Source organism: Mustelus asterias, unplaced genomic scaffold (assembly GCF_964213995.1).
Source record: "Mustelus asterias unplaced genomic scaffold, sMusAst1.hap1.1 HAP1_SCAFFOLD_2976, whole genome shotgun sequence".
NCBI classification, from domain to species: domain Eukaryota; kingdom Metazoa; phylum Chordata; class Chondrichthyes; order Carcharhiniformes; family Triakidae; genus Mustelus; species Mustelus asterias.
In genome coordinates this window covers 5858-33628 of record NW_027592921.1, presented here as the reverse complement: position 1 = coordinate 33628, position 27771 = coordinate 5858, and the positions used below count along the sequence as shown (strand labels likewise).

At 49.4% G+C, this 27771-nt stretch overlaps 1 protein-coding gene across 1 annotated transcript; it reads left to right on the top strand.

The window, feature by feature from the left end:
• On the top strand, nucleotides 1–27771 carry LOC144490170 (prominin-2-like; the record flags this gene model as incomplete). Its single annotated transcript, XM_078207978.1, has 14 exons — nucleotides 1–124; nucleotides 2218–2303; nucleotides 4518–4602; nucleotides 6051–6194; nucleotides 10219–10290; nucleotides 11448–11537; nucleotides 12499–12552; nucleotides 14397–14477; nucleotides 15800–15868; nucleotides 17096–17185; nucleotides 19141–19250; nucleotides 22195–22269; nucleotides 25758–26638; nucleotides 27315–27771. Coding segments are annotated over 13 exons (1102 nt in total), but the record flags the coding sequence as incomplete, so codon positions are not given.

The following is a 27771-nucleotide window of genomic DNA, read 5'->3' as shown; positions in this document are numbered from 1 at the left end:
AGGCGTGGGATTCAGTTTCATATTCTCCTGGCTTCTCATCCTCTTGGTGTTCGTCACCTTCTTCGTGGGTGGCAATGTCCAGACATTGGTTTGCAAACCCTGGAAAAGTGGCGAGATCTACAAGGTGGGTGTTGGGCGTCGCCGTCCGTTACGCGCATCCCGCTGCCCGCTCCACCCCGGGTGGTCCGGGGGGGGGGGGAGCCTCACCATCATCTCTTTGACCCCAGCGCAAACCAACTCACTAGAGCAGCGAACCGCGCCAACGTGACCCCAACACTCCTGGCAAACCTCCCTCTCCAAAAGCCCTCACATCCTACCCTGGCTGGCAGATGTGGGCACAATATACGTCACCGTGGGTCTGACACAGGGCAGAGTGTTCCCTCGCTCAGAATCGCTCCGAAACGGGAAAACCCCCCCAGCCGGGATCAACAGACCGTTCCACGATCTTTCGCCCGCTACGATTCCCCGTGGCGGGCGGGACACGGGAAGTTTATGTCCCGAAGAGCCACCGAGATATCCAACATGGAATCAGGCCCTTCATCCCGTCTCGTCCATGTCGGCCAGGCTTCCGAAACTGGCTCTGACGAAGGCTCACCCAGACTCGAAACGACGGCTCGATTCTCTCCCCACACACGCTGTCAGACCTGCCGAGATTTTCCAACATTTTCCTGTTTCTTGTTCCGAAACTGAACTTAGTCCCGTTTGCCTGCGTTTGGGCCCATATCCCTGTAACCCTTTCCCATCCGTGTATCTGCCCAAATGTCTTTTAAATGCTGTCATTGTATCCGCCTCTACCCCCTCCCCTGGCAGCTCATTCCACACACGCGCCACCCTCTGTGTGAAAAGGTTGGCCATCAGGTCCCCTCTCACCTTTGACCTCAACCCTCTAGTTTTGGACTCCCCCTATCCTGGGGAAAACAAACCTCGGCTATTCACCTTATCTCTGCCCCTCATGATTTTATAAACCTCTATAAGGTCACCCCTCATCCTCCTACGCTCCAGGGAAAATAATCCCAGCCTATCCAGCCTCTTCTTATAATTCAAACCTTCCAGTCCTGGTAACATCCCTGTAAATCTTATTTTGCCCCGTTTCCAGTTTAATAACATCCTTCCTAAAGCAGGGCGAACAGAATTGTACGCAGTGCTCCAAATGTGGCTTTACCAATGTCAAGTAAAAAAGTTAAAGTAAAGTTTATTTATGAATCACAAGTCGGCTCACATTAACACTGCAGTGAAGTTACTGTGATAATCCCCGAGTCGCCTGTTCAGCTACACTGAGGGAGAATTTAGCACGGCCAATCCACCTAACCTGCACATCTTTGGACACGAAGGGCAGTTTAGCATGGCCAATCCACCTAACCTACACATCTTTGAACACTAAGGGCAATTTAGCACGGCCAATCCACCTAACCTGCACATCTTTGAACACTAAGGGGCAATTTAGCATGGCCAATCCACCTAACCTACACATCTTTGAACACTAAGGGGCAATTTAGCACGGCCAATCCACCTAACCTGCACATCTTTGGACACTAAGGGCAGTTTAGCATGGCCAATCCACCTAACCTACACATCTTTGAACACTAAGGGCAATTTAGCATGGCCAATCCACCTAACCTGCACATCTTTGAACACTAAGGGCAATTTAGCATGGCCAATCCACCTAACCCGCACATCTTTGAACACTAAGGGGCAATTTAGCATGGCCAATCCACCTAACCTATACATCTTTGAACACTAAGGGCAATTTAGCATGGCCAATCCACCTAACCTACACATCTTTGAACACTAAGGGCAATTTAGCATGGCCAATCCACCTAACCTATACATCTTTGAACACTAAGGGCAATTTAGCATGGCCAATCCACCTAACCTGCACATATTTGGACAGTGGGAGGAACCACATGCGGACACGGGGAGAAACTCCGCACAGACAGTGACCCAAGCCGGGAATCGAACCCGTGACCCTGGCACTGTGAGGCAGCGGTGCTAACCACTGTGCCACCGCCCGCTAATGAGAATTGCATCAGCCTTACATGCGATGCCTCCACCCATGGTGTATGGCATTGAGCAAGGTGGCATGGGAAACACGCCCAGGCAACGGGCGGAATGTTGGCCGCCCGTGGCGACGTTCACTGAGGTCTTATCAACGGGGGAAGGCCGGGACTCTGGGCATGAGGGGAGAATCCAAGGACTGAACGTCGATTATTCCCACAGGCTGTGGACACCCTGGTAGCTGCCTACAGTGACCTGAACCCCTCAAGTCTTCTTGGAGTCCAAGTCAACTTCTCTGAGCTTCACAGGTCAGTAATGGCGCGTCTCGTAAAAACGCAGCATTACCCAATGGCTACGCCACAGAAAGGAGGCCATTGTGTCCATCTAGTGCTGCCTCTTGCCAGGGCGTAGTAGAGTAGGGGGGTTTTAGTTCAGTCGGCCAGCATGGTCGGTGCAGGTATGGAGGGCTGAAGGGCCTGTTCCTGTGCTGTAATTTTCCTTGTTTCTTTGCCTTTGTAGTCATAGAATCATAGAATCCCTACAATGCAGAAGGAGGCCATTCGGCCCATCGAATCTGCACCAACCACAATCCCACCCTTAGCTCCATCTTTTTATCCTAGCTAGTCACCCTGATACTAGGGTCAATTTAGCATGGCCAATCCCCCTAACCCGCACATCTTTGGACACTAAGGGGCAATTTAGCATGGCCAATCCCCCTAACCCGCACATCTTTGGACACCAGGGGACAATTTAGCATGGCCAATCCACCTAAACCGCACATCTTTGGACACTAAGGAGCAATTTAGCATGGCCAATCCACCTAACCTGCACATCTTTGGACACTAAGGGGCAATTTAGCATGGCCAATCCACCTAACCTGCACATCTTTGGACACTAAGGGGCAATTTAGCATGGCCAATCCACCTAACCCGCACATCTTTGGACACTAAGGGGCAATTTAGCATGGCCAATCCACCCAACCTGCACATCTTTGGACACTAAGGGGCAATTTAGCATGGCCAATCCACCTAACCCGCACATCTTTGGACACTAAGGGGCAATTTAGCATGGCCAATCCACCTAACCTGCACATCTTTGGACACTAAGGGGCAATTTAGCATGGCCAATCCACCTAACCTGCACATCTTTGGACACTAAGGGGCAATTTAGCATGGCCAATCCACCCAACCTGCACATCTTTGGACACTAAGGGGCAATTTAGCATGGCCAATCCACCTAACCCGCACATCTTTGGACACTAGGGGACAATTTATCATGGCCAATCCACCTAACCCGCACATCTTTGGACACTAGGGGACAATTTATCATGGCCAATCCACACATCCCGCACATCTTTGTAGTATGGGGGGAAACCGGAGCACCCGGAGGAAACCCACACAGAGAACGTGCAAACTCCGCACAGACAGTGACCTGAAGCCGGAATTGAACCCTGGTCACTGGCGCTGTGAGGCAGCAGTGCGAACCACCGTGCCACCCACCCCCTACTCCTGTAACCCTGCCCCATTTTCACTCTTAGTAACAGTGACTATGAGAGCAGTGGCCGTGTGAACCCATCTGGTTCAGTCATGCCCTTTAGGGAAGGAAATCTGCCGTCCTTACCCAGTCTGGCCTACGTGTGGCTCTAGATGCCACAAGTGGTTGACTCTCAAAACAAAATGGCTTCATGAACCACCACCCCACGCTCCCCCCCCCCCCCCCCCCGCCACACCCCTCCCCCCAACCCTCCGAAGGCAATTAGGGACAGGCAAGGAATTTAAAGATGGACTGCCAGTGACATTTGTGAGTTGTTCCCATGTTAAGTTCTCCAAATGTGGCCTTACCAACTTGCCAAGCTGTCCTCTGGCCGAGAGGGTCCGATTCACAAAGTGTGGACGACGCAAGAAATTGGGATTGGCATTGGGCACGAGGTCGGAGTATCGGGTGATCTACTGTAGGACAGACCACTTATTCAGGAAAGGAATTCAGGCAACTCCAATCTCGGCCATCTGGCGGGGTTGTTTCGGGCTGACGAATGAGGTTCGCTGGGTTTGGAACCCATCGTGTTTCGGAGCGGGTAATGGCGGGAGGGGCGGGGCTACCACAAATGCCAGGATGGAGGGGAGGAGGCGCGGCCTTTGTGCACGGTTCGTCTTTGGCTCCTCGTCCGCCAGTCCATCGTGATGGCTTGGCCGGAATATTCTCACGATACCAGGGGTGTTACGTAGGGGAGGCGTTAACCTTTGTCAGCCCAGCTGTTGTCCATTTTGTGAAAGGCAGAGAAAGACCCGTAACGATTTTATGAAGTTGTGAAAGGCAGGAGATTCCAGGTTCCGGATGTGGGGGGGCGGCGCTGGAGGGGGAATCGATGGCATTTTGTTACGTCGCGATAAATGAGGTTCAGGGGAAGCTCGAATAGAATGCAGGAGAGGGGCTGAATGGCTCCGAACGTCGGACCGTTGGCAGCAACAGCCCCAGGTGGAGACTACGCGGTTGTGAGCAACTTTTGTTCCTCATTCATTCAGGCGCTGCGAGCAGGGTGATTCGTTGTTTAACTTTCTATCCACGGACCAGAAGACGCAGTTGAACAAAGCCCTGAACCTGAGCACAGTAAGTACCCACATCTCCTGAACACCCGCCTTTTCTCTGTGTCTCTCTGCCCTCATGGCGTGCGTAGGATTACACCAATGAAGGGTACTTTTTAATGCTTTGAGTACATATAAATGGGGGACATTGACTGTTTTGCTCAAAGGGGCACAACTAGGGGATGTCTGGGACGCTGGGCGTGAGAGGGGAGTCGAAGGACAACAAAGGAAAGGTCCGGTGGTTTGGACTTCAGCAGTTAGTCTGGAATATTCAGTCCCATGGCTGATTTGACTTGACCTGATTTGATTTGATTGGACTTGATTTGATGAGACTTGATTTGATTTAACTTGATTTGATTTGACTTAATTTGATTTGACTTGATTTGGCTTGATTTGATTTGACTTGATTTGATTTGATTTGATTTGATTTAACTTGATTTGGCTTGACTTGATTTGATTAGAATTGATTTGATTTGATTTGACTTGATTTGATTTGATTTGACTTGATTTGATTTGGCTTGATTTGATTAGAATTGATTTGATTTGATTTGACTTGATTTGATTTGACTTGATTTGATTCGAATTGATTTGATTTGACTGGATTTGATTTGATTTGATTTGACTTCATTTGACTTGATTTGGTTTGATTTGATTTATTATTGTCACATGTATTGGGATACAGTGAAAAGTATTGCTTTCTATGTGCTATACAGACAAAGCATACCATTCATAGAGTACAGAGGGGAGACGGAAAGGAGAGGGTACAGAATGTAGTGTTACATTCATAGTTAGAGTGTAGAGAAAGATCAAATTAATATAAGGTGGGTCCATTCAAAAGTCTGACAGCAGCAGGGAAGAAGCTGTTCTTGAGTCGATTGGTACGTGACCTCAGACTTTTGTATCTTTTTCCCAATGGAAGAAGGTGGAAGAGAGAATGTTCGGGGTGTGTGGGGTCCTTAATTATGTTGGCTGCTTTGCCGAGGCAGCGGGAAGTGTAGACAGAGTCAGTGGATGGGAGGTTGGTTTGCGTGATGGATTGGGCTACATTCACGACCTTTTGTAGTTCCTTGCGGTCTTGGGCAGAGCAGGAGCCATACCAAGCTGTGATACAACCAGAAAGAATGCGTTCTATGGTGCATCTGTAAAAGTTGGTGAGAGTTGTAGCTGACATGCCAAATTTCCTTAGTCTTCTGAGAAAGTAGAGATGTTGGTGGGCTTTCTTAACTATAGTGTCGGCATGGGGGGGACCAGAACAGCGATTGGCCAGTTGGGGTGAGCGGAGAAGGGGATGTGCCACAATGAAGACACGGGGTGACAGAGTTCCAGTTTGCAGAGGCTGGAATCACGGGAGAGCTGGGGGGAGGGGGGGGGGGGGGGGTGGGGGGTTGGGGGAGGGTGCGTCGGAACGGTGGGGTGTAGGGCTTGTTTGCTTTGGCGGGGACGAGGGCAGAAGCTAATGCCTCCCTATTTCAGTACACAGCCGACCTGGAGAAGGTGGAGGAGCTGAATGTGGATCTGGGCACCGTCGTTCTGCTGGACAGCGCTGGCAACAGCACACTGATGGACTTTGCCAACAGTGGAATCGATAGACTCAACTACACCCAATTCATTGAGCAGGTAGGGATCTGGGGGAGGTGCTGGGGTGGGGCGGCGGGGAGGGGGTGCTTAACTCACCTTCAACCTCAGATACTGAAGCAGTCCAGGTCTAAACATAACAAGATCTGGACAATATCCAGGCTTGGACGGACAAGTAACAATCGTGCCACACAAATGCCAGGCAATGACCGTCACCAATAAGAGACACTCTAACCACCGCCCCATAAGACATAGGAGCGGAAGTAAGGCCATTCGGCCCATCGAGTCCACTCCACCATTCAATCATGGTTGATTTCAACTCCATTTACCCGCTCTCTCCCCATAGCCCTTAATTCCTCGAGAAATCAAATCCTGGGGGTTACCATTGACCCGAAACTCAACTGGACCCAGCCATATAAACACAGTGGCTACCAGAGCAGGTCAGAGGCTGGGAATCCTGCGGAGAGTAACTCACCTCCTGACTCCCCCAAAGCCTGTCCACCATCTACAAGGCACAAGTCAGGAGTGTGATGGAATACTCCCCACTTGCCTGGATGGGTGCGGCTCCAACAACACTCGAGAAGCTCGACACCATCCAGGACAAAGCAGCCCCGCTTGATTGGCACCCCATCCACAAACACTCACTCCCTCCACCACCGACGCTCAGTAGCAGCAGTGTGGACCATCTACAAGATGCACTGCAGCAACTCATCCTTAGACAGCACCTTCCAAACCCCTGACCTCTACCATCTAGAAGGACAAGGGCAGCAGACACATGGGGAACACCACCACCTGCAAGTTGCCCTCTGAGCCACTCACCATCCTGACTTGGAAATATATCGGCTGTTCCTTCACGGTCGCTGGGTCAAAATCCTGGAATTCCCTCCCTAACGGCATTGTGGGTCAACCCACAGCACGTGGACTGCAGCGATTCAAGATGGCGGCTCACCACCACCTTCTCAAGGGGCAACTAGGGATGGGCAATAAGTGCTGGGCCCAGCCAGCGACACCCATGTCCCACGAATAGATAAAAATGGGTCTTTTTCCGATTGGCAGTTGTTAGAATGTAACCAATGATGACATTGGATCTGTTGTCAGGTGACCAATGGTAACAAGCTGTAAGGGTCAGCTGACCCAGTAAACCATGTAACCAATGACAGAATGATGTGATGATCAGCTGACTCAGTATAAATAAGAACCTATTGGGAATTGTGGGGAGCTTGGAATGGCCCAGGGTGAGGCCTCAAGTGTTGGAGTAATAAAGTTTCTTTATTAAACCTTTTTCTTTGATTTATCGGTTGGAAGAAGTTTTGTTTCATTTTATTGCCTATAACTGCCGGATGAACAGCAGTCAGTGACGAAGGGGGTTCCGCTAAGTTGACATTATATATTTTTGACATTATATATTATGTTGACATTATATATTAATGATTTGGAAGAGGGAACTGAATGTATTAGCTCCAAGTGTTGAAGTTTAAAGTTTATTTATTAGTGTCACAAGTAGGCTTACGTTAACACTGCAATGAAGTTACTGTGAAAATCCCCAGGTCGCCACACTCCGGCGCCTGTTCGGGTGACACTGAGGGAGAATTTAGCACCTAACCAGCACGTCTTTCGGACTGTGGGAGGAAACCAGAGCACCCGGAGGAAACCCACGCAGACACGGGGAGGACGTGCGGACTCCGCACAGACAGTGACCCAAGCCGGGAATCAAACCTGGGACCCGAGCATTGTGAGGTGGCAGTGCTAACCGCTGTGCCACCACACTGCCCATGTTGCAGATGATACAAAGTTGGGTGGGAGGGTGAGCTGTGAGGAGGATGCAGAGATGCTTCAGCGTGATTTGGACAGGCTGAGTGTGTGGGTATCTGCATGGCAGATGCAGTATAATGTGGATAAATGTGAGGTTATCCACTTCAGTAGCAATAATAGGAAGACAGATTATTATTTGAATGGGTGTAAATTGGGAGAGGTGGATACTCAGCGAGACCTTGGAGTCCTCGTGCATCAGTCGCTGAAAGTAAGCGCGCAGGTACAGCAGGCAGTAAAGAAGGCAAATGGCATAGAGTCACAGAGTCATAGAGGTTTACAGCATGGAAACAGGCCCTTCGGCCCAACTTGTCCATGCCACCCTTTTCTTTTTTTAAACTAATCCTAAAAGAATCCCAATTGTCCACATTTGGCCCATATCCCTCTATACCCATCTTACCCATGTAACTATCTAAATGCATTTTAAAAGATAAAATTGTACTCGCCTCTACTACTGCCTCTGGCAGCTTGTTCCAGACACTCACCACCCTCTGTGTGAAAAAACTGCCCCTCTGGACACTTTTGTATCTCTCCCCTCTCACCTTAAACCTATGCCCTCTCGTTTTAGACTCCCCTACCTTTGGGAAAAGATATTGACTATCTCGCTGATCTGTGCCCCTCATTATTTTATAGACCTCTATAAGATCACCCCCCAGCCTCCTACGCTCCAGAGAAAAAAGTCCCAGTCTCTCCAGCCTCTCCTTATAACTCAAACCATCAAGTCCCAGTAGCATCCTAGTAAATCTTTTCTGCACTCTTTCTAGTTTAATAATATCCTTTCTATAATAGGGTGACCAGAATTGCACACAGTATTCCAAGTGTGGCCTTACCAATGTCTTGTACAACTTCAACAAGACGTCCCAACTCCTGTATTCAATGTTCTGACCAATGAAACCAAGCATGCCGAATGCCTTCTTCACCACTCTGTCCACCTGTGACTCTACTTTCAAGGAGCTATGAACCTGTACCCTGGATCTCTTTGTTCTGTAACTCTCCCCAACGCCCTACCGTTAACTGAGTAAGTCCTGCCCTGGTTCAATCGACCAAAATGCATCACCTCGCATTTGTCTAAATTAAACTCCATCTGCCATTCATCAGCCCACTGGCCCAATTGATCAAGATCCCGTTGCAATCGGAGATAACCTTCCTCACTGTCCACTATGCCACCAATCTTGGTGTCATAGAATTAGAGCAATTATAGAAACCCTACAGTACAGAAAGAGGTCATTCGGCCCATCGAGTCTGCACCGACCATAATCCCACCCAGGCCCTACCCCCATATCCCTCCATATTTTACCCGCTAATCCCTCTAACCGACACATCTCAGGACACTAAGGGGCAATTTAGACATGGCCAATCAACCTAACCCGCACATTTTTGGACTGTGGGAGGAAACCGGAGCACCCAGAGGAAACCCACGCAGACATGAGGAGAATGTGCAAACTCCACACAGACAGTAACCTAAGCCGGGAATCGAACCCGGGACCCTGGAGCTGCAAAGCAGCAGTGCTAACCACTGTGCTACCGTGCCTCCCCCAATTGGTGGATGTTATGTGTCATCTGCAAACTTACTAACCATGCCTCCTACATGAAGTTGGCATGTTGGCCTTCATAGCGAGAGGATTTGAGTATAGGGATAGGGATGTTTTGCTGCAATTGTATAGGGCGTTGGTGAGGCCACACCTGGAGTATTGTGAGCAGTTTTGGTGTCCTTATCTGAGGAAGGATGTCCTTGCTATAGAGGGAGCGCAGCGAAGGTTTACCAGGCGGATTCCTGGGATGGCAGGTCTGTCATATCAGGAGAGACTAAGTCGGTTAGGATTATATTCACTGGAGTTTAGAAGAGAGGGGATCTCAGAGAAACTTATAAAATTCTAACGGGGTTAGACAGGGTAGATTCAGAAAGAATGTTCCCGATGGTGGGGGGAGTCCAGAACTAGGAGTCATAGTTTGAGGATAAGGGGTAAACCTTTTAGGACTGAGGTGAGGAGAAATTTCTTCACCCAGAGGGTGGTGAATGTGTGGAATTCACTCCCACAGAAAGTAGTTGAGGCCAAAACGTTGTGTGATTTCAAGAAGAAATTAGATATAGCTCTTGGGGCTAAAGGGATCGAGGGATATGGGGGGGAAGGGGAATCAGGATATTGAATTCAAGGATTAATATGTGCCTTGAATATTTCATCTGAAGAGACTTTTACCGGCCCACTTTCGTTTTTGTTCTAACCTTTCTCGTGTTCTCTCTGCTGTATTTCCACAGGTACAACAACCGATTGTCAAAATGCAACTTCTGCATTTAGCGGACCAGCTGGATGAGTTGAGTTCCACGCAGGTTAGTGAGAAACCCTCGCCCCTGATCCTACCCACCCCCCCTCCCCCCCGCCCCCCCCTCCCGCCAGTTATAGACCTTCGGCCCCAGCACTCAGGGAGCCTGAGGAGAAAGGAGCTCATCAGTGGCCTCTTACTGATCCTCAGCCAATCATGGGCAGCTTGTGTCCAGATTGAAATGTTCCAAATTGGCCCCCACCCTCAGTGTCGGAGCAGGCCCAAATGCCTGTTTGCCAATGGTGGACAACCATTGTTACTGATGGCCCAACTATTGTTAATGGTGGTCCAATATTGTTAATGGTGGCCAACTATTGTTAATGATAACCATCTATTGCTAATGATGGCCAACCATTGCTAATGGTGGCCAACTATTGTTAATGGTGGCCAACCATTGTTAATGGTGGCCAACCATTGTTAATGGTGGCCAACTATTGTTAATGGTGGCCAACTATTCCAAATGGTGGCCAACTATTGTTAATGGTGGCCAACCATTGTTAATGGTGGCCAACTATTGCTAATGGTGGCCAACTATTGTTAATGGTGGCCAACCATTGTTAATGGTGGCCAACTATTGCTAATGGTGGCCAACTATTGCTAATGGTGGCCAACTATTGTTAATGGTGGCCAACTATTGTTAATGGTGGCCAACTATTCCAAATGCTGGCCAACTATTGTTAATGATGACAAACTATTGCTAATGGTGGCCAACCATTGTTAATGGTGGCCAACTATTCCAAATGGTGGCCAACTATTGTTAATGGTGGCCAACTATTGTTAATGGTGGCTCAACTATTGTTAATGGTGGAAAACTATTTTTAATGGTGGACAATATTTACAAATGGCGGCCGACCAACATTTATGGTGGGCAACTATTATTAATGGGGGACAGCCATCGCTGAAGGTGTCCAACCATTCCTAATTGGCAGCAGCGGCAAACCATTGTTACTGATGGCCAACCATTGTTACTGATGGCCAACCATTGATAATGATGGCCAACCATTGTTACTGATGGCCAGCCTTTGATAACGATGGCCAACTACTGATAATGATGGCCAACCATTGTTACTGATGGCCAACCAATGCTCATGATGGCCAACCATTACTTATGGTGATTATCCTGATAACAAACTTGGCTTTTGGTTGTTTTTTTGCCTGCCACAGGACGATGAAGTTAAGGGCAATTTATCTGGCCACTCCGCGGATCTGCGAGAGCTACAGAGGACGTCGGTGAGCGCGATAGAGCAGGAGCTGGTGGGTCATTAACACTTTGCAACGCCGTTGGGGTCGGGGGGGAGGTTAAGAGTGTTTCCCGCAGTGACTATTTCTGCGCTGCCTATGATTGGTCCCAGAGGCTGGCAATGGTCTAATTCGTCATCCTTTTTGCCAGTGTCAGTTCCAAATAGTAAGGCCTCACGTTGGCGCTGGTTAAATGCCTTTCTCCTTCACTGTGACTGGTTACTTCAAACAGATTTTTGAACTGTTTTGAATATCGCAAGTTTGTCCGTTGTGTTAAAAGAATCAAAGGCAGTGAATGTCCGTGGTGAATGTATTGCCGCCTTAAAACCAGCTGTAAAATTGACCCAACCCCTTGCTCTCCCCTTCCATTCTTCCCTCTCTCTCCAACTTTTACAGATGCACCATAGAAAGCATTCTTCCTGGTTGTATCACAGTTTGGTATGGCTCCTGCTCTGCCCAAGACTGCAAGGAACTACAAAGGGTCGTGAATGTAGCCCAGTCCATCAGGCAAACCAGCCTCCCATCCACTGACTCCATCTACACTTCCCGCTGCCTCGGGATACAATGAAAATTAATGTTTCTTGCGCACTATACAGACAAAGCATACCGTTCATAGAGTACATAGGGGAGAAGGAAAGGAGAGGGTGCAGAATGTAGTGTTACAGTCACAGCTAGGGTGACAAAGTGGTTAGCATTCCTGCCTCCCAGGGGCCTGGGTTCTGATACAGGGGAGGCGGGGGGGTGGGGGGGGGAGGGGGGGCGGGGGGGGGGGGGGGGGTCATGGGGGGAAGGGGGGGGTCAAGAGATTGAATTCAATGATCAACCATGATCAAAATGGCAGAGCAGGTTGGAGGGGCCGAATGGACTCCGCCTGCTACTCTTTCTATGTTTCTATGGATGTGGAGTCAGTAAAATGGTCTGCGATTCACCTGAGAAGGCTGCTCAGACTTGACTAATCGCTTTTGTTCTCTTTCAGGCAACATTGAACGCAAGTTTCCAATTTTTGGCTTCTTTTGCGCCCACGATAAAGGTATGTTATCCATTCCCGTGTTTGTCACAGGTATAAGATGGTCTATTCTTTCCTCTTTCTCTGTACCCCGCCCCTGTCGGAACAGAGGGACTATGATAATATTCCTGGTCCCCATTTTCCCATCCATACTCCAATAGCTCGCTCCCCCCGACTCTCCGTGTGTCCACGCACGCCTTAGTTACCTGGCGAACCTCCCTCCAACCCTCTTGGAACTTTCTCTTCACCTTTGCAGCCTCAGACAGGGGGCCATTCAGCCCCTCAACCCTGTTCCTCCCTATTTTCGGAGTCCTCCAACAGCCTGGAGTAGGAGTAAGGCAGTTGGGTAGCGCCACGTGCCTCTCAGCTGGAAGGTCTGAGATCCTTTGATTCTGATTTGATTTGATTTATTATTGTCACATGTACTGGGATACAGTGAAAAGTATTGTTTGATTTATTATTGTCACATGTATTGGGATACAGTGAAAAGTATTGTTTGATTTATTATTGTCACATGTACTGGGATACAGTGAAAAGTATTGTTTGATTTATTATTGTCACATGTATTGGGACACAGTGAAAAGTATTGTTTGATTTATTATTGTCACATGTATTGGGATACAGTGAAAAGTATTGTTTGATTTATTATTGTCACATGTATTGGGATACAGTGAAAAGTATTGTTTGATTTATTATTGTCACATATATTGGGATACAGTGAAAAGTATTGTTTCTTGCACGCTATACAGACAAAGCATACTGTTCATTGGGAAGGAAAGGAGAGAATGTAGAATGTTACAGTCATAGCTAGGGTGTCGAGAAAGATCAACTTAGTGTGGGGTAGGTCCATTCAAAAGTCTGATGGCAGCAGGGAAGAAGCTGTTATTGAGTCGGTTGGTACGTAACCTCAGACTTTTGTATCTTTATCCTGATGGAAGAAGGTGGAAGAGAGAATGTCCGGGGTGCGTGGGGTCTTTGATTATGCCGGCTGCTTTTCCGAGGCAACGGGAAGTGTAGACAGAGTCAATGGATGGGAGGCTGATGAAAGCAAGTGTCTATCCTGAACATTGAATACAGGAGTTGGGACGTCTTGTTGAAGTTGTACAAGACATTGGTAAGGCCGCACTTGGAATACTGTGCACAGTTCTGGTTACCCTATTAAAGAATGGATATTATTAAACTTGAAAGAGTGCAGAAAAGATATACTAGGATGCTACCAGGACTTGATGGTTTGAGTTATAAGGAGAGGCTGGATAGACTGGGACTTTTTTCTCTGGAGCGTAGGAGGCTGAAGGGTGATCTTATAGAGGTCTATAAAATAATGAGGGGCACAGATCAGCTAGATCGTCAATATCTTTTCCCAAAGGTAGAGGAGTCTAAAACTAGAGGGCATAGGTTTAAGGTGAGAGGGGAGAGATACAAAAGGGTCCAGAGGGGGAATGTTTTCACACAGAGGGTGGTGAGTGTCTGGAACGAGCTGCCAGAGGTAGTAGTAGAGGCGGGTACAATTTTGTCTTTGAAAAAGCGTTTAGGCAGTTACATGGGTAAGATGGGTATAGAGGGATATGGGCCAAATGCGGACAATTGGGACTAGCTTAGTGGTTAAAAAAAGGGGCAGCATGGACAAGTTGGGCCGAAGGGCCTGTTTCCATGCTGTAAACCTCTGTGACTCTATGATGCCTTCTGAATCACCTTGGCCACCTGTGTCGCCACTTTTAGGGAACTGTTGACCGGCACGCCCAGATCCCTCTGTATGCTAACGTTCCTCAGGGTTCTGCCATTTACTGTGTAACTCACAACTAAATTTGATTCTCCAAGACATCCCAAGCACTGTTTGCTTAACAATTCATCTGTTTTCCATTTCTCAGAGCGAAATTCAGAAAACCCTTCAGAGCACAGCGACAGCTGAAAGTCAGATAAAACCCAGCACCCTCACAGTCCTGAGAAAGGTGAGTTATCCCGTAACGCACGCGGGTAAATCCAGCTGCGCTGGCGATGGTTGGAGCGCACAGAGGCTGGAAACGAGAGAGGTTCAGAGAACTCGAGAGTGGCAGAGCGACCGAGAGAGAGAGATACGGACAGGTGTGGCACAGTGGTTAGCACTGCTGCCTCACAGCGCCAGGGAGCCCGGCTTCGATTCCCGGCTTTGGTCACTGTCAGTGTGGAGTTTGCACATTCTCCCCATGTCTGCGTGGGTTTCCTCCGGGTGCTCCGGTTACCGCCCCCGAAAGACGTCCTGGTTAGGTTCTAAATTCTCCCTCAGTGTACCTGAACAGGTGCCGGAGTGTGGGGGCTAGGGGATTTTCACAGTAACTTCATTGCGGTGTTAGTGTATGCCTACTTGTGACTAATAAATAAACTTTAATCTTTAAAAAAGCTCCGGGTTTGATGTATTGGCCATGCTAAATTGTCCCTTAGTGTCCAAAGATGTGTAGGTTAGGTGGATTGGTCATGCTAAATTGCCCCTTAGTGTCCAAAGATGTGCAGATTAGGTGGATTGGCCATGTTAAATTGCCCCTTAGTGTCCTAAGATGTGTAGGTTAGGTGGATTGGCCATGCTAAATTGTCCCTTAGTGTCCAAAGATGTGTAGGTTAGGTGGATTGGCCATGCTAAATTGCCCCTTAGTGTCCAAAGATGTGTAGGTTAGGTGGATTGGCCATGCTAAATTGCCCCTTAGTGTCCAAAGATGTGCAGGTTAGGTGGATTGGCCATGCTAAATTGCCCCTTAGTGTCCAAAGATGTGCAGGTTAGGTGGATTGGCCATGCCCGATCATAGAATCCCTACAGTGCAGAAGGAGGCCATTCGGCCCATCAAGTCTGCACCGACCACAATCCCACCCAGGCCCAATCCCTGTAACCACATCTATTTACCTGCTAATCCCCTGACACTAAGGGGCAATTTAGCATGGCCAATCCACCTAACCTGCACATCTTTCGGACTGTGGGAGGAAACCGGAGCACCCGGAGGAAACCCACGCAGACATGGGGAGAAAGTGCAGACTCCACACAGACAGTGACCCGAGCCGGGAATTGAACCCGGGTCCCTGGCGCTGTGAGGCAGCAGTGCTGACCCACTGTGCCAGCGTGCTGCATGTCTTAAATGATGAAAGCAAGGAGGACAGAGACAGATGCTGAGTAAGAGGGATAATCTGTAGAGTGAATAGGGGGAGAGAAGTGGGAAAATAAGGACTGGGATGGAGGGAGCAGGCTGGATTTTGACATTGTGTTCAGCCCTGATGTTGACATGACTGTGATCATCTGTTTTCTCAGGTGAGTCAGTGTCTCCTGAGTAAGGAACGTGGATACTTCAGTCAGTACCTTGACTGGGCCCGGAGTACGGTGAGTATTAGTAACATCTCATTGACACACCAAACCCAAACATCACCTTTGGAGCATGGGCCATTGAGTATAAAAATTAGCAGGTCAAGCTGCAGCTGTACGGAACCTTAGTTAGGCCTCATTTAGAATATTGTGTACAATTCTGGTCGCCACACTACCAGAAGGATGTGGATGCTTTGGAGAGGGTACAGAAGAGGTTTACCAGGATGTTGCCTGGTCTGGAGGGTATTAGCTATGAGGAGAGGTTGGAGAAACTCGGTTTGTTCTCACTGGAACGACGGAGGTTGAGGGGCGACCTGATAGAGGTTTACAAGATTATGAGGGGCATGGACAGAGTGGATAGTCAGATGTTCTTTCCTAGGGGAGAAAAGTCAAGTACTCGGGGACATGGGGTTAAGGTGCGTGGGGAAAAGTTTAGAGGAGATGTGCGAGGTAAGTTTTTTACACAGAGGGTGGTGAATGTCTGGAATGCGCTGCCCGGGGAGGTGGTGGGAGTGGGTACGATAGCGGCATTTAAGGGGCAACTAGACGAATACATGAATAGGATGGGAATGGAAGGATACGGGCTCCATAAGTGCATACGGTTCTAGTTTAGGCTGTGGCGGGGCTGAACTTGGTTAACCCAGGTCCCTGGCGCTGTGAGGCAGCAGTGCCAACCACTGTGCCACCGTGGCATCTGTGCACAGTTCGAGGAATCCCAGAGAGGGGCAATGGGGCAGGATCTGTGTACGGGATAGGGCATTCCAGACAGGGGCAAGGGGACGGGATCTGTGTACGGGATAGGGCATTCCAGACAGGGGCAAGGGGACGGGATCTGTGTACGGGATAGGGCATTCCAGACAGGGGCAAGGGGACGGGATCTGTGTACGGGATAGGGCATTCCAGACAGGGGCAAGGGGACGGGATCTGTGTACGGGATAGGGCATTCCAGACAGGGGCAAGGGGACGGGATCTGTGTACGGGATAGGGCATTCCAGACAGGGGCAAGGGGACGGGATCTGTGTACGGGATAGGGCATTCCAGACAGGGGCAAGGGGACGGGATCTGTGTACGGGATAGGGCATTCCAGACAGGGGCAAGGGGACGGGATCTGTGTACGGGATAGGGCATTCCAGACAGGGGCAAGGGGACGGGATCTGTGTACGGGATAGGGCATTCCAGATAGGGTGAAAAGGGTGATAACCTTAGTCCTTTGTCTAGTCCAATGAAAGACGTATTCTCTTGCAGATTATTGACGACTTGCTCTCTTGCCAAGTGGTGATGATCCTTTTGGAAAACAGCCGTGTCATTTCCTGCGAATACATCACCGATCCTTGGGTAAGTCGAGTTCTGCAGTGACCACTTCCTGCCCGAACTTTCGGAATCTCCGCACGGCCTACATTGACCACCCAGCAAAGACGGAGGGTGGAATTTTCCCATCCCGCCCCCGCCACGGGAATCGTAGCAGGCACGACATGTGCCACGCAAAGGACCCTTGACCTCGGGTGGGATCTTCCAGTCTTGGGGCAAGCGGGACTGGAAAATCCCGCCCCGAGCGTCCATATGGCGAGGCGACAGCCTGAAGGAATGTTCGTGCCACACAAGTGCCAGGCGATGACCAACTCCAGCAAGATGGAATCTATCCCATTGCCCCTTGGCAATCCATTAGTCGGACAGACTCGGATCCGAGGGGCACAGCCTCAGAGTAAAGGGCCGACCCTTTAGAACCGAGATGAGGAGGAATTTCTTCAGCCAGAGGGTTTGGTGAATCTGTGGAACTCATTGCCACAGAGGAGGCCGGGTCATTGAGTGTATTTAAGACCGAGATAGGTAGGTTCTTAAGGAGCAGAATTAGGCCACTCGGCCCATCGAGTCTGCTCCGCCATTCAATCATGGCTGATATTTTTCTCATCCCCATTCTCCTGCCTTTTCCCCGTAACCCCTGACCCCCTTATTAATCAAAAACCGATCTATCTCTGTCTTAAAGACACTCAATGACCCGGCCTCCACAGCCTTCTGTGACAATGAATTCCACAGATTCACCACTCTCTGGCTGAAGAAATTCCTCCTCATCTCTGTTTTAAAGGAGCGTCCCTTCACTCTGAGGCTGTGCCCTCGAGTTCTAGTCTCTCCCTAATGGAAACACCCTCTCCACGTCCACTCTATCCAGGCCTCTCAGTATTCTGTAAGTTTCAATGAGATCCCCCCTCATCCTTCTAAACTCCATCGAGGACAGACCCAGAGTCCTCAACCGTTCCTCATACGACAAGCTCTTCATTCCAGGGATCATTCTTGTGAACCTCCTCTGGACCCTTTCTAAGACCAGCACATCCTTCCTTAGATACGGGGCCCAAAACTGCTCACAATACTCCAAATGGGATCTGACCAGAGCCTTATACAGCCTCAGAAGTACATCCCTGCTCTTGTATTCTCGATTGGTAAGGGGGGGGTCAAAGGTTACGGGGGAAAAGGCAGGAGAATGGGGATGAGAACAATATCAGCCATGATTGAATGGCGGAGCAGACTCGATGGGCTGAATGGCCTAATTCTGCTCCTATGTCTTATGGTCTCTTATTAAAGGCATTCCCATCTCTGAAACCCCCCCACATCCTGGGGGTTTCCATTGACCAGAAACTGAGCTGGACCCAGCCGTATAAACACTGTGGTTACCAGAGCAGGTCAGAGGCTGGGAATCCTGCGGAGAGTAACTCACCTCCTGACTCCCCCAAAGCCTGTCCACCATCTACAAGGCACAAGTCAGGAGTGTGATGGAATACTCCCCACTTGCCTGGATGGGTGCGGCTCCAACAACACTCTAAAGTTTATTTATTAGTCACAAGTAGGCTTACATTAACACTGCAATGAAGTCACTGTGAAAATCCCTGAGTCGCCACACTCCTGTTCGGGTTACACTGAGGGAGAATTTAGCACCTAACCAGCACGTCTTTCGGACTGTGGGAGGAAACCGGAGCACCCGGAGGAAACCCACGCAGACACGGGGAGAACGTGCAGACTCCACACAGACAGTGACCCGAGCCGGGAATCGAACCCGGGTCCCTGGCGCTGTGAGGCAGCAGTGCTAACCCACTGTGCCACTCAATAAACTCAACATAGAAAGCAGCCTCTCTTACCACCCATCCTCCCTAACCTCAGGGGGAGTGGGATGCTGTACTAACAGAAGGGTGGCTAGGATGTAGCCTTGCGAGTGATTTGCGATGATTTAACCCGGGAGTTAAGCTGGTTAAAATAGGGCCAGTGCCCTCAGTTGACTGGAACTTTTTTTATTCCTACAGAACGCCTTCTGGTTTTGCTTGGGTTGGTGTACTCTCTTCCTCATCCCCAGTATCATCTTCGCCGTGAAGACAGCAAAGCACTACCGGCCCGTGAAGAACAAGGCCAGCAGGTAAAGGCGCGGGCGAGAGCGGGAGAGGCGGAGCGAGAGAGAGGAGCGGGGAGGGGCGTTGAGATGAGAGCAGGAGGGAGAGACGCCAAGCATGGCATTGGGTCAGGCTGCCAACTGGCTTCCCTTCACCCCACTCTTGCCCAATGCAATAATAGTGCCTTAGAACGCGCCAACTCAGATCCGGCACAGGAGGAGGCCATTTGGCCCATCGAGTCTGTAAACATAGGAGCAAGAGGAGGCCATTCGGCCCTTCGAGCCTGCTCCGACATTCATCACGATCATGGCTGATCGTCCAACTCAATAGCCTAATCCTGCTTTCTCCCCATAACCTTTGATCCCATTCGCCCAAGTGCTATATCCAGCCGCCTCTTGAATACATTCAATGTTTTGGCATCAACTACTTCCTGTGGTAATGAATTCCACAGACTCACCACTCTTTGGGTGAAGAAATGTCTCCTCACCTCCGTCCTGAATGGTCTACCCCGAATCCTCAGACTGTGACCCCCTGGTTCTGGACTCCCCCCACCATCGGGAACATCCTCCCTGCATCTACCCTGTCCAGTCCTGTTAGAATTTTATAAGTCTCTATGAGCTCCCCCCTCATTCGTCTGAACTCCAGTGAAAACAATCTTAACCTCGTCAATCTCTCCTCATACATCAGTCCTGCCATCCCCGGAATCAGCCTGGTAAACCTTCGCTGCACTCCCTCGAGAGCAAGAACTTCCTTCCTCAGAAAAGGAGACCAAATACTCTAGGTGTGGCCTCACCAAGGCCCTGTATAATTGCAACAACACATCCCTGCTCCTGTACTCGAAACCTCTCGCAATGAAGGCCAACATACCATCTGTAGTGTCCCCCCAGCGAACACAGTGACTTATCCCTCTTCAAATAATGATCTAAAACCCTTCCGAATGGCTCGATTGAACCCGCCTCCACCACACTTCCAGGCGGAACGTTCCAGGCCCCGACCGCTCGCTGTGTGAGGAAGCTTTCTCTCACGTCGCATTTGCTTCTTTTGCGAGCCACTTAATATCGGTGTCCCTCTCGTTCACCATCCTGTTACGAGCGGGGGAAAAGTTTTTCCTGATCTACTCTGTCCAGCTTTGAATGTCTCGATCACATCGCCTCTCGAAGGCGAACATGTCCCCCTCACACTCCAATCCTCGATCAATCTGTCATTGCTGAGGTTGTATCAGTCCTTGGCCTGACTTTGTGTGGCTGATGTTCCAACTGTCCCAACGGAGACCATTTGCTCAGCGCCTTTTACGAGTGTAATACTTTAAACTCTTAATCTCCAACACCCTTCCCTGTCACTGTGCCTTCAGGAGGCCTCTCCAGAACAGCTCACACTATTGCTGATAAACCTTCAATCAGTCAGTGTTGTCCGTCACACTGCCTCGTCCCACATGCTGAGGCAAAGTAAAGCCGTTTGCTCGCGATCCATTTGTGACGTTTCCAAAGCCCCAGAGGTCTGTAACGGTGCCCTGCTCTGTTAGAATCTGACACACTAATCATTGCTCCAACGCAGTGTGAACAGCAGGACTCCAATATATCAGTGTTCCCCTCAACTACCCCCCCTCTCCCCCCTCTCTCACCGGGCTGATCCACACTGCTCCCCCTCCCTCACTCCCCCCCGCCCCCTTCTCTCCCTCTCTCCCTCTCTCTCCGTCCTCACTCTCTACCTCCACCACTGCCCTTTCTCTCTCTGACACTCTCCCCCTGTCCTCTTTCCCTCCCTCCCTCTCTCTCCCCTCTGCCCTCCCTCTCTCTCTCTCTCTCTCTCTCCCCCCCTCTCTCTATCTCCTTCTCTCTCTATCTCCTTCTCTCTCTCTCTCTCCCTCTCTCTATCTCCTTCTCTCTCTCCCCCCTCTCTCTCTTCCCTCTCTCTATCTCCTCTCTCTCTCTCCCCCTCTCTATCTCCTCTCTCTCTCCCTCTCTCTATCTCCTTCTCTCTCTCTCTCTCTCCCCTCTCTCTATCTCCTCTCTCTCTCTCTCTCTCTCCCCTCTCTCTATCTCCTCTCTCTCTCCCTCTCTCTCTCTATCTCCTTCTCTCTCTTTCCCCCTCTCTCTATCTCCTTCTCTCTCTCTCCCCCCCTCTCTATCTCCTTCTCTCTCTCTCCCCCCTCTCTCTATCTCCTTCTCTCTCTCTCCCCCCTCTCTCTATCTCCTTCTCTCTCTCTCTCTAACTCCTTCTCTATCTCCTTCTCTCTCTCTCTCTCTCTATCTCCTTCTCTCTCTCTCTCTCTCTATCTCCTTCTCTCTCTCTCTCTCCCCTCTCTCTATCTCCTCTCTCTCTCTCCCCTCTCTCTATCTCCTCTCTCTCTCCCTCTCTCTCTCTATCTCCTTCTCTCTCTTTCCCCCCTCTCTATCTCCTTCTCTCTCTCTCCCCCCCTCTCTATCTCCTTCTCTCTCTCCCCCCTCTCTCTATCTCCTTCTCTCTCTCTCCCCCCTCTATCTCCTTCTCCCTCTCTCTCTCTCTATCTCCTTCTCTCTCTTTCCCCCCTCTCTCTATCTCCTTCTCTCTCTCTCCCCCCCTCTCTATCTCCTTCTCTCTCTCTCCCCCCTCTGATGGAGAAATCCAGCACGAGGGGGCATGGCTTTAAATTGAGGGGGGGTTGTTATAGAACCGATGTCAGGGGTAGGTTCTTTACCCAGAGGGTGGTGAGGGATTGGAATGCCCTGCCAGCATCAGTTGTAAATGCGCCTAGTTTGGGGGCGTTTAAGAGATCCGTAGATAGGTTCATGGACGAAAAGAAATTGGTTTAGGTTGGAGGGTCACAGTTTTTTTTTAACTGGTCGGTGCAACATCGTGGGCCGAAGGGCCTGTTCTGCGCTGTAATGTTCTATGTTCTATGTTCTATGTTCTCTATCTCCTTCTCTCTCTCTCTCTCTCTATCTCCTTCTCTCTCTCTCTCACACAGTATAATTTTGTGTTTTTTTGCAGTCCGGACTTTGCTGAAATGACGAATCTGAAGTTTCCCCGTGCACAGAATAAGTACACTGCCCCAGAAACAAACCTGTAAGTAGCAGCCCGCAATCTCAGCAGCTCTGCCAGTAGGAGCCACGGCACTGCTCGGGGCTCCTGTCTGAGCTTTTATTGAGGAAAGTTCAAAGGGCAGCATCAGGACAGACATCGCAGGCAGCCTCAGGGCACCCTGACATAACCGGGGTGTATTTAACACAGCCACTTAGCCTTTCACAGAGTCATTACAGAATCCCTACAGCTCAGAGGAGGCCATTCAGCCCATCGGGTCTGCACTGACTCCCTCTCCAAGAAAATGTCCTTCCCAGGCCCACCTCCCTGCCCTATCCCTATAAACCCAGGTATTTACCCAGCTAATACACCTAACCTGTGCATCTTTGGGGCAATTTAGCATGGCCAATCCACCTAATCTACGCATCTTTGGACACGAAGGGGCAATTTAGCATGGCCAATCCACCTAACCCGCACATCTTTGGGCACTAAGGGGCAATTTACCATGGCCAATCCACCTAACCTACACATCTTTGGACACTAAGGGGCAATTTAGCATGGCCAATCCACCTAACCTGCACATCTTTGGACACTAAGGGGCAATTTAGCATGGCCAATCCACGTAACCTGCACATCTTTCGACACTAAGGGGCAATTTACCATGGCCAATCCCCCTAACCCGCACATCTTTGGACACTAAGGGGCAATTTAGCATGGCCAATCCACGTAACCTGCACATCTTTGGACACTAAGGGGCAATTTAGCACGGCCAATCCACCTAACCTGCACATCTTTGGACACTAAGGGACAATTTACCATGGCCAATCCCCCTAACCCGCACATCTTTCGACACTAAGGGACAATTTACCATGGCCAATCCCCCTAACCCGCACATCTTTGGACACTAAGGGACAATTTACCATGGCCAATCCACCTAACCTGCACACCTTTGGACACTAAGGGGCAATTTAGCATGGCCGATCCACCTACACATGTCATTTATTGAGCAGAATTTAAAATTAAAACATTACAGAATGTGAAAACTGGAGAGAGAGATACTGGCTTCTGCCTGCTAGTCCTGTACTGATTGAAGAAAACTCAAAACATACTGAACAGGTCTCAAAAACAGACTGCTAGCTACAGACACACTTCCCAAGCTATACGTGAACCCCTATCTTGTATTGAAGTTGTTTGACACATGCTGTCCCTGACTGCAAAAGCAGCTTGTTCTCAGACCTTGCAGTATGGTCACAAAAAGTTGCTGTTTATGAAAAAACTTTGTTTTGGCGTATGAGAAAGCTTGTTTTTGCTGGCATGATAGAGTCATAGAGGTTTACAGCATGGAAACAGGCCCTTCGGCCCAACTTGTCCATGCCGCCCCTTTTTCTTTAACCCCTAAGCTAGTCCCAATTACCCACATTTGGCCCATATCCCTCTATACCCATCTTACCCATGTAACTGTCTAAATGCTTTTTAAAAGACAAAATTGTACCCGCCTCTACTACTACCTCTGGCAGCTCGTTCCAGACACTCACCACCCTCTGTGTGAAAAAATTGCCCCTCTGGACCCTTTTGTATCTCTGCCCTCTCACCTTAAACCTATGCCCTCTAGTTTTAGACTCCCCTACCTTTGGGAAAAGATGTTGACTATCTAGCTGATCTATGTCCCTCATTATTTTATAGACCTCTATAAGATCACCCCTCAGCCTCCTACGCTCCAGAGAAAAAAGTCCCAGTCTATTCAGCCTCTCCTTATAACTCAATCCATCAAATCCCGGTAGCCTCCTGGTAAATCATTTCTGCACTCTTTCTAGTTTAATAATATCCTTTCTATAATAGGGTGACCAGAACTGTACACAGTATTCCAAGTGTGGCCTTACCAATGTCTTGTACAACTTCAACAAGACGTCCCAACTCCTGTGTTCAATGTTCTGACCAATGAAACCAAGCATGCCGGATGCCTTCTTCACCACTCTGTCCACCTGTGACTCCACTTTCAAGGAGCGATGAACCTGTACCCCTAGATCTCTTTGTTCTGTAACTCTCCCCAACGCCCTACCATTAACTGAGTAAGTCCTGTCCTGGTTCAATCGACCAAAATGCATCACCTCACATTTATCTAAATTAAACTCCATCTGCCTTTCGTCAGCCCACTGGCCCAATTGATCAAGATCCCGTTGCAATCCGACATAAACTTCTTTCGAAGAATGCAGTCAATTTTGAGTTAATCCCAGCATGCCTGCTGAGTTTTAAAATGTGGTTAAGTTAACATTAAAAGCTCAGTATTTAAATGTAATTGTAAACCACAACACTAACGGCACGGTGGCACAGTGGTTAGCACTGCTGCCCCATAGGGTTAGGGACCCGGGTTCGATTCCAGCCTCGGGTCACTGTCTGTGTGGAGTCTGCACGTTCTCCCCGTGTCTGCGTGGGTTTCCTCCGGGTGCTCCGGTTTCCTCCCACAGTCCAAAGATGTGCAGGTTAGGTGGATTGGCCATGCTAAATTGCCCCTTAGTGTCCAAAGATGTGCAGGTTAGGTGGATTGGCCATGCTAAATTGCCCCTTAGTGTCCAAAGATGTGCAGGTTAGGTGGATTGGCCATGCTAAATTGCCCCTTAGTGTCCAAAGATGTGCAGGTTAGGTGGATTGGCCATGCTAAATTGCCCCTTAGTGTCCAAAGATGTGCAGGTTAGGTGGATTGGCCATGCTAAATTGCCCCTTAGTGTCCAAAGATGTGCAGGTTAGGTGGATTGGCCATGCTAAATTGCCCCTTAGTGTCCAAAGATGTGCAGGTTAGGTGGATTGGCCATGCTAAATTGTCCCTTAGTGTCCAAAGATGTGCAGGTTAGGTGGATTGGCCATGCTAAATTGCCCCTTATGCCAAAGAGTTGCGGATTAGATGGATTGGCCATGCTAAATTGCCCCTTAGTGTCCCAAGATGTGAAGGTTGGGTGGATTGCCCATGCTAAATTGCCCCTTAGTGTCCAAAGATGTGCAGGTTAGGTGGATTGACCATGCTAAATTGCCCCTTAGTGTCTAAAGATGTGCAGGTTAGGGGGATTGGCCATGCTAAATTGCCCCTTAGTGTCCAAAGATGTGCGAGTTAGGTGGATTGGCCATGCTAAATTGTTCCTTAGTGTCCCAAGATGTGTAGGTTAGGTGGATTGGCCATGCTAAATTGCCCCTTAGTGTCCAAATATGTGTAGGTTAGGTGGATTGGCTATGCTAAATTGCCGCTTAGTGTCAGGGGGACTAGCTCGGGTAAATGCATGGTGTTATGGGGATAGGACCTGGGTGGGATTGTGGTCGGTGCAGACTCGATGGGCTGACTTCTGCACTGTTGTGGTTTCCAGGATTCTATAATCCACAACACTGACACAATAAAAGAACCGTTTTCGTGCGTTGATTGAAGTCTTGTTAACTGGTCAATGGTGGGATCGATATTTCTGCAATAGATTCTCACAGAGGTAATGAGTCCTCCTCTCCCACCCAATGTTGAAATCTCTCTCTCTCTCCTATTTCTGTTTGTACAGATACTCCTCTCCAACTTTCTGACTGCCAACGAGAATCGGAGATTGAAAAATCAAAGCCTCTTTGTTTTTTTTTGATGATCCAAGCCCTCGGGATGCGCTGATTCCCTCCGACCAGACTCCCTGGGTGCACGTCGCTGCGATTATGTACTTAGCCAAGTTTTCCTGCTGCCTGCTTTCCTGTTTTCCTTCCACTGTCTGCCGCGATCACTCCTGATTCCGGATCCTTCCGTCCTGGGCTTTTGTTTGAGGAACGGGCAGAGTGGGTTCCGCTGCTGTCCGGTGCTGAGTCGGACTCAGACCCAGGTACCTGGGTGCCCACGATCTTTGGACGTCCAGACTAATAGCTTCCAGATTCCCAGACTCCCGTTCCCGCAGGATACCAGATGTGTACAGCTGGATTTCCCCAAGGATTCCTGGACTGATCTTCGCAGTGTCAGTGTTGGGATGTCAGGTGCTCGTAACAAAATAAACCTTTTATTTCCAATAGGAGGAGGGCTTTACTGGTTGGGTCCAACATCTGTTGCCCCGTCCCTAATTGCCCCTTGAACTGAGTACCTCGCTTGGCCATTTTCAGAGGGGCAGTTCAGAACTAACCCCTTAACTGTGGCGCTGGAGTCACATATAAGCCACACCGGGTAAGGGCGGCAGATTTCCTTCCCCCAAGGACACAAGGATGGCACGGCGGTTAGCACTGCTGCCTCGCAGCGCCAGGGACCCGGGTCCAATTCCGGCCTCGGATGACTGTCTGTCCGTGTGCGGAGTCTGCACGTTCTCCCCCGTGTCTGCGTGGGTTTCCTCCGAGTGCTCCGGTTTCCTCCCACACTCCAAAGGTGTGCAGGTTATCCATGCTAAATTGTCCCTTAGTGTCCAAAGATGTGTGGGTTAGGTGGATTGGCCATGCTAAATTGCCCCATAGTGTCCAAAGATGTGTGGGTTAGGTGGATTGACCATGCTAAATTGCCTCTTGGTGCCCAAAGATGTGTAGGTTAGGTGGATTGGCCATGCTAAATTGCCCCTTAGTGTCCAAAGATACGTAGGTTAGGTGGATTGGCCATGCTAAATTGCCCCATAGTGTCCAAAGATGTGCAGGTTAGGTGGATTGACCATGCTAAATTGCCTCTTGGTGTCCAAAGATGTGTAGGTTAGGTGGATTGGCCATGCTAAATTGTCCCTTAGTGTCCAAAGATGTGCAGATTAGGTGGATTGACCATGCTAAATTGCCCCTTGGTGTCCAAAGATGTGCAGGTTAGGTGGATTGGCCATGGTAAATTGCCCCTTAGTGTCCAAAGATGTGTAGGTTAGGTGGATTGGCCATGCTAAATTGCCCCATAGTGTCCAAAGATGTGCAGGTTAGGTGGATTGACCATGCTAAATTGCCTCTTGGTGTCCAAAGATGTGTAGGTTAGGTGGATTGGCCATGCTAAATTGCCCCATAGTGTCCAAAGATGTGCAGGTTAGGTGGATTGACCATGCTAAATTGCCTCTTGGTGTCCAAAGATGTGTAGGTTAGGGGGATTGGCCATGCTAAATTGCCCCTTAGTGTCCAAAGATGTGTAGGTTCCGGAGTTTATTGGGGTAAAATACATGGGGTTGTGGGGATAGGGTCTGGGTAAGATGCTCTGTTGGAGAGTTGGTGCAGACTCAATGGGCCAAATGGCCCCCTCCTGCACAGTAGGGATTCTATGGTTCTATGATTAATGACCCAGATGGGTTTTTCCGACAAATGATGATTCTTTCACACTCCGAGACTAACCTTTAATTCCTGAAATTGCAAAATCCCAAGATTATTCCAAAATCTACCATCTAGAAGGACAAGGGCAGCAGACACATGGGGAACACCACCACCTGCAAGTTCCCCTCCGAGCCACTCACCATCCCGACTTGGAAATATATCGGCTGTTCCTTCACTGTCGCTGGGTCAAAATCCTGGAACTCCCTCCCTAACAGCACTGTGGGTGTACCTACATCACACGGACTGACTGATGTCCAATAACAATCCTGGAACTCTCTCCCT